General features: G+C 40.9%; 1 protein-coding gene across 1 annotated transcript; it reads left to right on the top strand.

The window, feature by feature from the left end:
• The first annotated feature begins 3,487 nt into the window (after positions 1-3,487).
• Positions 3,488-5,021, top strand: LOC131299538 (uncharacterized). Its single transcript, XM_058325125.1, has 4 exons — positions 3,488-3,673; positions 3,935-4,117; positions 4,232-4,651; positions 4,809-5,021. The coding sequence occupies exons 1-4, from the start codon at positions 3,488-3,490 to the stop codon at positions 5,019-5,021; spliced, it is 1,002 nt and encodes a 333-aa protein (XP_058181108.1).
• Positions 5,022-12,007: the final 6,986 nt, after the last annotated feature.

The following is a 12,007-nucleotide window of genomic DNA, read 5'->3' on the forward strand; positions in this document are numbered from 1 at the left end:
GTGAGCCCCATAAAAAATCTGTGTAGAATATGTACCTTATTTATCTGTGTGCTTAGACTTTTCATTTATTTATGGAGCGGTAGTTAGGCCTCGTTCTAAAAATCTTCTTAAAAAATAAGCAGCTTATTTCACATTTTCAAACTCAAAAATAAAGTAAATGAAAATTTATTTTTTTATTTTTTTTGCATCATATAAAAGATCTCATCGAGATCTTCTAAATAAGATCCATATTGCATATTTTTATATTTCAATAAGCCCATAATTTTTTAGCTTGAAATTACCTTCTTAAAAAATAATAAAAACTTATTTTTGGTTCCGGAACGGAGCCTTACTCCCTCCAACTCAAATAGTAGTATATTGTTTTGTCTATTTTCTTTTTGAGATCCCTCACAAGATTATCTTTTAATTTATGTAATACTATTTTTTACTCCTAAATTTAATATGAAAATCAAATAAGTAGTTGTTTAATATTTTTTTCGTCTTTAGTGAATTTCTTTTTGTGCTTTCGTTCATAATTTTGTATTTTTTATATTCCTATCATCGGGACTGATGATAAATCCAAAAAATATTACTCGAATCTTACAAAAGTTCCAAAAAGCAAACACAACACACACATACACAATTTTTTTTTTTTACAAGAATGGAGTGTTGTGCCACCGGGCCTTGTTTTTAGGTTCTGTTTGAAACTTAAGGAAAAGAAAGAAAAATTCAAATTTTTTATCTTCTATTGTTTGGTTAGAAGAGTAAGAAATAATATAAAAATTTCAAGTTTAGCTAATAGTAAATCTTCCTCTCATTTTCCTTATATTTCCTTTTCTTTTCATTTCTCCCATTTTTCAAAAGTTCTTATTGGGCAGGTCAAGAAATAAGAAGAGAATTTTAGGCTCTATTTGGAACTTATGGAAAACATAGGAAAATTATAAAAAATTTCCCTTTCATTGTTTGGTTGGAAGAGAAAAAGAGAAGAAAATAAAAATTCCAAGTTCAGTGAATAATAAATTTTCCCTTCCATTTTTTGCCTATTTTCTTTTGAAGAAATAAAATAGGCATCCTAAATGGAAGACTTATTTAGGTGTTCATCCAAATGTGTTTGAATACTTATGTTCCTGTAGGAAGGTATTTCTGAACAGGTTCAAATAGGGCCTGAACACGTGGTATGTGGGATCATGGTTTGAGTAGGATAGGATAAGTTGCTGTGCAAGACGGTGGTCGGCGATATGGACCAGTGATATGAGAAGTCATTGGTCCAGGAACTCTGTACGGGGTAAAGGACCAGTGAACATTAGAAGATTGGTCTATGAGATTGATAAAGAACCAGTGACATGTGAAGTCACTGGTTCAAGTAGTCTATTCAGCAATGAGATGGCCGAACAGGAGGAAAACTCTAGGGAAAGTAGCCTCAGATACAAGGAACATTCTGGAAGGTTTCAGAATAGTGGAATTCCGTAAAGGAATAAGATCTCGAGAATATAGGATCAAGGAAAGATACCCAACGGGAATGAAATGTTCGGCCAGTTATGGAAAAGAGTCTCAAAAGAACTACGGTAATGAATTGATAAGAGAACGAAAATTTAAGATAATCTGGTATTTCTATACGAGGTAGAAAACCTAGGGCAACACGAATACTTAGGCAGCAAACATCTATGAATTTATAAATATGAGGTAAACCTGAAGGTAAAAGGTACGCAATACTTTGCATTATACGGCATTACCTACTGATATTTAGGGGTTTTTACACGTATGTGATACTAACTTAGGCATCAGAGGGTCTTTTGCCATGAGAGGCAAAGGTGCGCTCACACATTGTCTGTTTTGCAGATTAGGTTTCCGACGAAGTGCTAGAGTTCCGGCGAGAAGGCACGAGTAGCCGTTATACGCTTGTGTTGTTCAAAGTCTCTTTCGTTTTTATCCACTTACAATTGACGCCGCCTGTGGAAACGAAAGAGTTCCCTTTGAAAAACGACTATGGTGGAAGGAGATCCAAGCACACCGCTTGACCCGAAGAACTTGTTAGGTGGGGGAGGATATAAATCCCCACCAGATGCTCCGAGGAAGCCCGATGGTGGGCATACCAAGAGGACGACAAGCAAGGGCAATCCCCTGAATGTTCTGGATGGCTCTAAGAATAGGGAGGGCAGGACAGCCATGGAGTCCACGAGAAGGAGTAAGTCCCAATGTGGACTAAAGTCAGTTACACACTCGAGGAGTGTGCACAACAATGAAGATATCCTTGAAAAAAAGAGACAAGAAATCGATAAATACGCTCATTTGATCAAGAAACGAGAGTACGAGATTCAAGAACTAGAACGGGTATGAGAACACCAAGAGGATTCTAGACTTTCACGAAGGAATTCCAAGGGAGACAGGCAAGCTCGGGTGGAATATAAGAAGGCTCCTTCACAGAGAAGGAAGAGGAGGAGCAGGTGCCCCACTTCAAGACGAAAAAGGGCTTTTTCAAGAAAAAGGAGGAGCAGAAGTCCCACCCCCAAGGAGGGGGGGACCAGGAAACACCATAGGGATAGGTACGAGAGACCTGATTCAGATTGGGAAAGAAAATGCTCCCAACAAAATAAAGGAATGTGAGGACGGGACCATGATTGCACGAGAGGCAGCACGGAAGGCCTTTAGCAATATAGCATCATCTCCCTTTACAATAAGGTTGCAGGAGGCAAAGTTGCCGAGCAGGGTAAAGCATGGCATGTTTATCCTCTACGAAACCAGTGCGGATCCCATGGCACACATACAGCATTATCAGCAGGCGATGTTCATGCATGACGAAGATGATGTAATTATGTGCAAGATGTTCACATCGAGTTTGAAAAAAGTAGCTCTGTCCTGGTTCCATAAGCTAGGTCCGCACTCCATATGAGGATGGAGGCAACTAGCCGAGGAATTCACTACTCGGTTCTTGACAAGCAGAAAAGCACCGAAGACATTTGAAAGCCTCTCCATTATGTAACAGGGAGAGAACGATCCGATCAAGGACAACGCAAAAAAGTATTGAGAAACTTTCAACGAGATTAAAAGTTGCAGTGAGGAATATGCAATAGCCCCGTTCAAGACTGGGCTACCTGTTCGGGGAGAGCTGCGCCGATCATTAAACATGAGTCCGGTAGGAACATTGGCAAAACTAATGGAGCGAATTGAGCAGTATGCCAGGAACGAGGATGACATACTCTGAGAAGATGGCAAGATGGTTGCCGAGCAAACCAAAGGGCCCACAAAGAAAGCAGATAAACCAGAGCCCAAAACTTATAGGGAAAGAAAGGATTATGGGCAGGCTAAGAAAGAGCTGTACAAGGAGAAACATGCGCCGGATCCCAAGTCTTTCTTTTTAATAACCACGGTCTGGAAAGAACCAATTTACCGAATTCTTTATCGAATAAAGAATCGTCCCTATTTCAAGTGGCCTCTGAGACTAGAAGAGGATAAAGATGCAAAGCGAGCTACGAGTTAGCACTGCAGTTATCATAAGGATTGGGGTCACATGACAGAGGATTGCGAGATGTTTAAGCAGCACCTCGATGACCTAGTCTCTCGTGGTTATCTGAAGGAATTCATTCAAGAGGAACCCAAGGGTGCTGAAAAAGCAATGGAGTTGGATTACGAGCAAAATTCAAGGGGCGTAATCCATATGATACATGGACTGGCCGTAGCTTATACGAGAAATAAGGTGAGATAGCTCCAAAGGTAAGTCAAGCATTACCAACATGTCATGCAATTAGGAAAGAAAAAGAGATGTGAAGAAGAAGTATATAACGAGGGCATAGTTTTCACCGATGAGGACCTGTGAAGAGTCCATGTGCCACATAATGATGCTTTGGTCATCACCCTACGAATTGAGGAATATGACATGGAGAGGATCTTGGTGGACTCAAGAAGCTGCACAAAGGTGCTTTATTATGATGCATTTAAGAAGTTGGGGCTGACACAGGCGGACCTGATGCAGTCAATAACTCCATTGGTCGGATTCAGTGCAGGAGCAGTCTGGCCATTGGCCAAAGTAACTCTGCCTGTTAGGGTTGGAACAGTAGTGCTGCGAACCGATTTCCTGGTGGTAGATGTGCCATCTTCTTATAACGCGATTATAGGAAGAACGTGGTCACACAAGATGAGGGCGATTTCCTCCACTTACCATTAGATGGTTAAGTTTTTCGGATCTAATGGCATTGAAAGAATCAGAGGAAACCAGAAGGTTGCCCAGTAGTGTCTGATTTGTATAATCAAGAAGGCACCTAAAGCAAAGTTGGTCCAAGCCATCGAGGTTCCATACCAGCCAACCATCGAGGATGTCGAAGGGGACCCCGCCGAGAAAGTGGTGGAAGGCTTGAAAAAAATTCAGATCAATGAGATTGATCCAGAAAGGTATTTTCTGATTGGGGAAAGCCTGAACAAACAAGAAAAAAAGTTGGTGGCATTCCTCAAGGATCACATTGATGTGTTTGCTTGGGTACCTGAAGAGATGCCTGGGGTGGATGCAAACGTAATTTGTCACCACTTGAATGTGGATCCACAGCATAAACGGGTGATGCAAAAAAAGAGAAGATCAACCGTACAACACGTAGACATTGTTATCGAGGAGTTTGACTGCTTGCTAGAAGTAAAAGCCATACGAGAAGTTTACTACCTAGAGTGGTTGTCCAACAATGTGGTAGTGAAGAAGAAGAATGAGAAGTGGCATGTTTGTGTAGATTTCACAGATTTGAACAAGGCATGTCCAAAATATAGCTTTCTTCTCCCATTGATAGATTAATTGGTTGATGCAACTGTTGGATATGGACGGATAAGTTTCCTTGATGCATATCAAGGATATCATCAGATTGTCATGTACGGGCCCGATCAAGAGAAGACTTCCTTTATTACGTCGAGAGGATTGTATTTGTTACCGTGTCATGCCTTTTGGTTTGAGGAACGCCGGAGAAACTTACCAGAGGCTGACAACGATTATGCTGAAAAAGTTGCTCGGTAAAACTATGAAGGTTTACATAGATGATATGGTGGTCAAGAGCAAAGAGAGGTAGGACCACATAATTGATTTAAAGGAAGCCTTTGAGATTCTGAGAGAGTACAAGCTAAAACTCAATGCCTCGAAGTGTGCATTTGATGAAAGCTAAGGAAAGTTCTTAGGTCACCTTGTGACCATAAGAGGGATATAGGCGAATCCTGATCAAATAACAGCTTTGCCAAGGCTCCAAAGTCGAACGAGGTCTAAAGACTGATTGGAATGGTCGCGACCCTTAACAGATTCATCAGCTGGTCCAGTGACAAGTGTAGTCATTTTTTTCAATTGCTGAAAAAGAGGGAATGATACGAATGGGGAGCAGAATGCGAACATGCATTCCAAGACTTGAAAAAGTACTCGGCAGCGGCCCCACTCTTGTCCACTCCTGATCCGGATGAGTCTTTAACTTTGTATTTAGCAGTGTCAGAGCATGCTGTGAATACCTTTGTCCTCCAAAGGAACCACATACATTACTGATATAGTTGGACACAAGGAGCAACCATCCAACGGACTAGCTTAGTGAATCCCCTAGTCCAACCACATTATTGAATATCGTTGTTCTATCAATCTCTCTTGTGAATCCCCTAGTCAAAGCGTGGATGGCATTTGCCTTCAACCGGACTGGAGAGGGGAATAGTCGAGATGCGCGCAACCTAGCCCATACGATTCCTCGAACCAAAAAATAAAAAATAAATTTAGATAAAGTACTACACAGATTACATCTCGAATCTCACATGGATAAGGCCTAAAAATAATATATGTACACATAAAAATTACATTCCAAAGCCACCCTTGCAATAGCACAAACAAATCCAAAAACATGATATGTAGAAAGAAAAAAAGAAAACATTTACTTTGCCGTGAAACGAGCCCTTGAATGAGCCAAAAACCAAAAAAAAAAAAAAATGTAAGCCAAAATCGAGAAGTATGATTCAAAACATATATTGCAAGAATATAATGTAGAAAGGAATATAGACCTACTTTCAAGTCTCAGATTCAGAGCGTCTGCCCACCTTTTTTTGGCTCGGCGGAAATCGCTATCGGAAATCCCCTTCGAAAATGATGGATTACTTGGAAGAGTTAGAGATGAGTGAGATAGTATACTGAGCAAAAAAGTAGGACCTTGCCTAAGCTATTTTTATTGATAGGGATTTGCAAAGGCTTTAAGCTGTTGAATACCTTTGTCCTCCAAAGGAACCACATACATTTTTGATATAGTTAGACACAAGGAGCAACCATTCAACGGACTAGCTTAGTGAACTCCCTAGTCCAACCACATTACTAAATACCGTTGTTCTAGCAATCTCTCTTGTGAATCCCCTAGTCCAAGCGTGAATGGCCTTTGTCTTCGACCGGACTGGAGAGGAGAATAGTCGAGGTGCGCGAAAGCTAGCCCGTACAATCCCTCAAACCAAAAAATAAAAAATAAATCTAGATAAAGTACTACATAGATTACATCTCGAATCTCACATGGATAAGGCCTAAAAATAATATTTGTCCACACATAAATTACATCCCAAAGCCACCCTTACAATAGCCTAAAAATTTAAAAAAACAAAAACAAAACAAATATATGTAGAAAGAAAAAAAGAAAACATTTGCTTTGACGTTAAATGAGCCCTTGAATGTGCCAAAAATCAAACCTCCCTCCCCCCCCCCTCCTCCCCCCCCCCCCCCCCCCCCCCCCCCCCCAAAAAAAAAAAAAAAATGAAAGCCAAAAACAAGAAGTATGATTCAAAATATTGCAAGAATATAATGTAGAAAGGATAATAGACCTGCTTTCATGTCTCAGTTTCAGAGTGCCTACCCACCTTTTTTTTTCTCGGCGAAAATCGCCGTTGGAAATGATGGATTACTTGGAAGAGTTAGAGATGAATGAGATAGTATATTGAGCCAAAAAAATATAAGCCAAAAACGAGAAGTATGATTCAAAATATTGTAAGAATATAGTGTAGAAAGGAATATAGACCTATTTTCAGGTCTCAAATTCATAGCGCTTGCTCACCTTTATTTTTCTCGGCGGAAATCGCCGTTGGAAATGATGGATTACTTAGAAGAGTTAGAGATGGGTGAGATAATATACTGAGAAAAAAAGTAGGACCTTGCCAGAAATCTTCTGTGGGCCAGGCCGAGTGTTTTATGTATTTTGGCTTATTCAATTCAATTTATGAAGAATTTTTTGCTTGTCACGTGGTGTCCGCTAGGTGCATTTGGACTGTCCATTTCGACTTTGGATGGTTTGGATTTGGAGGGAGAAAGATGAGAGGGAGTGATGGGGTGAGAGGAAAGAGAGTTTCAATCTAGACCGTTTAACACACTTTTGGATAGTTCGGATGATGCACGTGGGCACTGCCACGTGATACCCAGAGTTTACACAGAGTTGTGGTTTACACAGAGTTTCAGTTGAAATCATTGCTACGAAAGACATATTTATCAACAAGTATTTCAACTAGGTCAGTAGAGCTAAGTCAATATGGCATTGACTATCAGCCGCGCACCGCAATAAAAGGACAAGTGTTGGCAGACTTTGTGGCAGAACTCTCACCAATAGTAGCTCATCGGCCTCCTACGAGAAAGGAGTAGGCACCCGGGCCGCCGACCAATGAAGGAAAGGCACTAGCCGAGCAAGATCCTCTGGAATAGAAATTATTCATTGACGGATCAGCATATAATACTGGATCAGGGATTGGAGTTGTATTTTTCCCTCCTGAGGGGGTAATGATGGAGTTGTCCCTTCGACTTGGCTTTAGTGCTTCAAACAATGTGGCAGAGTACGAGGCACTCTTGGCAGATTTTAGAAGTGCAAAGACCCTGAAAATAAAAAGGATACGAGTGTACTATGATTCACAACTCGTGGTGAACCAGTAGTTCGGGGAGTATGAAGCCTGGAATGAAAAAATGACAGCCTACATGGAGGCTGCCAAGGATCTGCTCGACACTTTTGAGAAGGTGTACATTGAGCAGATAAGTTCTGGGCAGAACGCTCATGCAAATTCACTGGCTTGGTTGGCCACAGCTGTGCCAACTGAGGTCAAGAGAAGAGTGGGAGTAGATTATCTTGCTGAGCCAAGCATTGGAAGGAGCGTGGAATTGGTCTTGGACATGAACCATGGGCTAAGTTGGATGGATTCAATAGTGGAGTTCTCATGAGATGGGACACTCCCCACTGTTAAAAAAGAGCCTCATAAGATAAAGACGAAATTTGCACAATTCTAGCTATCACCTGAAGGAAAGTTGTACAGAAAATCCTTCACTAGTCCATACTTGCTATGTGTACACCCCGAGATGATGCAAAAGTTCCTCCACCAGATTCATGAGGGAACATGTGGAAGCCATGCTGGGGGCAGTTCCATTGCCTATCGAGCAATCACCCAAGGTTATTGGTGGCCACACATGTAAGAAGATGTAAAAGTGCATGTGAAAATCTATTAGAAATGTAAGGAATTCTCACCAATGATCCGAACACCAGCTGAAGATTTGGTGCCATTGACAAGTCCTTAGCCATTCGCACAATGGGGAATGGACTTCATGGGTCCACTCTACAAGGCAATTGGGAACATAAAATTTCTATTGGTAGCAACAGATTATTTCACTAAGTGGATTGAAGCAGAACCATCGGCCAAGATCACTGAACCTATGATAAAAAGGTTCATTTGGAATAGTATTATCACCCGGTTTGGGGTCCCCTACTCACTGATTACGGACAATGGGTTTCAATTCCAGAAGAAGTTCAAGGCTTTCTGTTCCTAGTATGGAATAAGGAATTATTGCTCAACCCCGGCCTACCCTCAGAGTAATGGGCAAGCAAAGACATCCAACAAAACCATCCTTAACAGGATCAAAGAAGAGGTTGGATAAAACGAAAGGAAAATGGCCCGACGAGCTGCCACTGGTCCTATGGGCTCACCAAACAATGCCTAGATGGTCTACGGGAGAGACCCCTTATTCGTTGGCTTATGAGACAGAGGCTGTTATACCACTCGAAGTTGGTTTGCCAACCAGCAAGATCACTTTGGTTGAAAGTGGAAGCAATGATAGAGCCTTGGAAATCGAGTTGGATCTTGTCGAGGAATGGAGAGAAAGGGCTCTGGTGCATTTGGCCTCATATCAGGAGCAACTGATGAAGAGCTACAATAAGAATGTCCACTCTTGAGAATTTGGTATTGGAGACCTTGTGTTTTGAAAGGTGCTCGGCAATACCAAGGTAGCCAACAAGGGCAAGTTGAGAGCTAATTGGGAAGACCCATATCGAGTCACAAAAATTGTAGGTATTGGGGCTTATCAATTGGTTGACCTGGACAAGAACCCAATGCCAAGGCCTTGGAATGTCCGCAATTTGAGGAAGTTCTTCGTTTGAAAAACTTCATTTTTATTTTCATTCTGTTTAGGATGCACATCGTGATTGTATGGGAGTTACGAATAAAATTTCCTTATTTTTTTATTTTTTTTAGTTACAAGGGGTACGCGTAACTCCCTCTTGAGTTTTGAATTATGAATAGAATTCTATTTTGGCTTTTTGTTATTTTACTTATTTTTTGGTGCTTGAATTGTCCTCCCTTTGTATTGGGGAGCAGAAAGTGGGTCCATACGAATACCAATTTACGAGTTACGAAATAATTTTCCAATTTTCCAGTACGCGAACAAGTGGTTGCATAAGAGAATATGCAGATTTATCTAAGTATGAATACACTTAGGAATTTGTCCAAGTACGAAGCACTTGGAATGCATACGAGAATGTGGATGAATCGACCCAATATGAATACATTTAGGCATTGGTCTATGTACTGGAAACTTAGACGAAGTATATATTTTATGAGTACGAAATACTTAGGTGCATACGACAACATGCATAAACAGTCTAAGTACGAGTAAACTTAGGATTTTAACCAAGTATGAACAAATTTGGAAAGCGTGTAAGAACGTGCAATGAACAAGTTAAGTATGAAATACTTAAACGCATATGAGAACATGCGGAATCACTTAAGTATAAAAAACTTAGCAAACAAACATAAAAGTTTGGCCACAAAGGGCCACCAACAGAAGTCAAAGGCCACGAATGGCCAAACCAACTACATCTAAGCCTGGCAAAGCCAAGCATGCAGAACCAGATTTATGCCTCGAAAGGCCAAATACCTGTGTTAAATGTTTTCAAATGTACTTGTGCCATGCAGGGCCATTAAACGGTTTTAAGATATTAAAATTGTTCGTGAAATTTGGAATCAACTTTACTCTTCGGCAGTTAAGTCCTGAATGACAGGAGGGGAAGCAGCTTGCGTGCGTGTGTCTTCCCCAACCGTGCTACCTTCATTGAGACCACCACTGGCTTCCTTTTGGCCAGGGTGCTTGCGACCTTAAAGTGATGCAATAAGAATACCCCAAGCGTAGGGCTAGGTCGGTTGAAAGCATAATAATACCCGGAAGTCCGGGGTCGAATCCACAGGGAGCACATCCATAACTTGTCTCAGAGATTAGCTTGTAGAGAGTTTTGGCGTTAGGACCGCCAACCAAACTTTAGCGTTTAGACGGCCAACTTGAAAGATTTAGTTAATTGGCTACTTAACCTAACTACGGCTTTTTGACTGGAGATTAAACTAAAGGCTAGGGTTAGCGATAATCAACACCCATAACCCAAGGATAAGCTCGACTCTTCTCTTTTCAACAAAGGTGTTAAACATGGCTAGGGCTCTTTTAATTCATTTCGACAAACACAAAGAGGGACATAGCTCCAAGCATCAAATGTGGCAAATAGCTTAGCCCTTGCCTACATTTGATCAAAAATATTAACACCTCTAAGTTTTGGTACATAAAATGAGTCCTAAGCCATGTTTAAGCTAGAAAATGGGATTTTACAAAAGGAGAACAAGCTACATCCTTGGTTACGGGATGTTAACCATCCCACAACCTAACCTTACTACACTACTCGCACATATTGAAAGAAGACATGAAATGAGCAAGGGTAAATATAAGGAGAATACTAAACATTGATTAGATTCGAAATAAACACAAGATCCTCGAAGAGGATAAGATTCCTTACAACTTTAATGAAGGTGAAATGCTTCGGAAGAGAATGGATCGCACCTAAAAACCTTGCTCAAAGCATAAATGAAGAGAGAGGTTGGAGCTCCATTAATGGAGGTAGAGAGAGAAAGTGCAAAATGAATCATACCTTACATTCGGACTAAGGTTGGTATAAATACCCCCTTTACAAAAGATTTATAGAAATGCCATTAAAATGCCAGCGCAGGAGTGAGGCATCGATCCCTGGCATGTAACGCCCCAAATTTCGGAAACGTTAAGTAAATACTAAAAGACCAATTTCTCAAAAGATAAATCCGATTTACTACGTCAAACGTTCTAAAAGTATACGTCACAATATTACAACCATATCGAATTTAATTTTAAAGTTTTTGAACAAGTCAAAATATTACACTTTCCAAATTTAAACATTTAAGCTTTCAAAATCAAGGAATAATCATCTGGCAGAGCGTCTAAGCGTACGGCAACCAGGTTTCCTCGCCTCCGTCCGTAGTGGGGTTGAAATCGGAATGCTCGAACGGCACTTCCGTTCCGTCTTTGGTACCTGGCGTTCGAGTTACCAGGGCAACATAGTACCGTGAGCGATGACGCTCAATAGCCAAAACTCACCCGAACCCATAACTTACAAGCAGCAAGAAAATATAATTGAAGTGCATTGACATAACATAAAAAGAGAACAATTAATCATTTTATTACTATTTTTCAACCTAAGTGAAATCTCGGATCTTATCCACAGATCCGTTCCTACCCATAACCTTTGGCACAAACACTGGTGTGGTCCGACTCCCCTTTTCCAGATCCGGATGAAAGATACCTAAGTTATATACCTGGGTATCCCATCCGCAACCATAAGTTCGGATAAAACTTCACCGGCAACGCTCAAGCGCCATCTAGCCCGGGTTGAACTTCACCGGCAACGCTCAAGCGCCGTCTAGCCCGGGTTGTGACGCAAGCACAATGCCACCCTTA

Source organism: Rhododendron vialii, chromosome 9a (assembly GCF_030253575.1).
Source record: "Rhododendron vialii isolate Sample 1 chromosome 9a, ASM3025357v1".
NCBI lineage: Eukaryota > Viridiplantae > Streptophyta > Magnoliopsida > Ericales > Ericaceae > Rhododendron > Rhododendron vialii.

What these genes read in the sequence shown, in the direction of transcription:
- LOC131299538 (XM_058325125.1), top strand. Translation starts at nt 3,488, where the DNA reads ATGACAGAGGATTGCGAGATGTTTAAGCAGCACCTCGATGACCTAGTC. An exon ending in CGTGGTCACACAAGATGAGG is followed by an intron (nt 4,118 to 4,231) that starts GCGATTTCCTCC and finishes ATAATCAAGAAG; the next exon opens with GCACCTAAAGCAAAGTTGGT. An exon ending in AGTGGTTGTCCAACAATGTG is followed by an intron (nt 4,652 to 4,808) that starts GTAGTGAAGAAG and finishes ATGCATATCAAG; the next exon opens with GATATCATCAGATTGTCATG.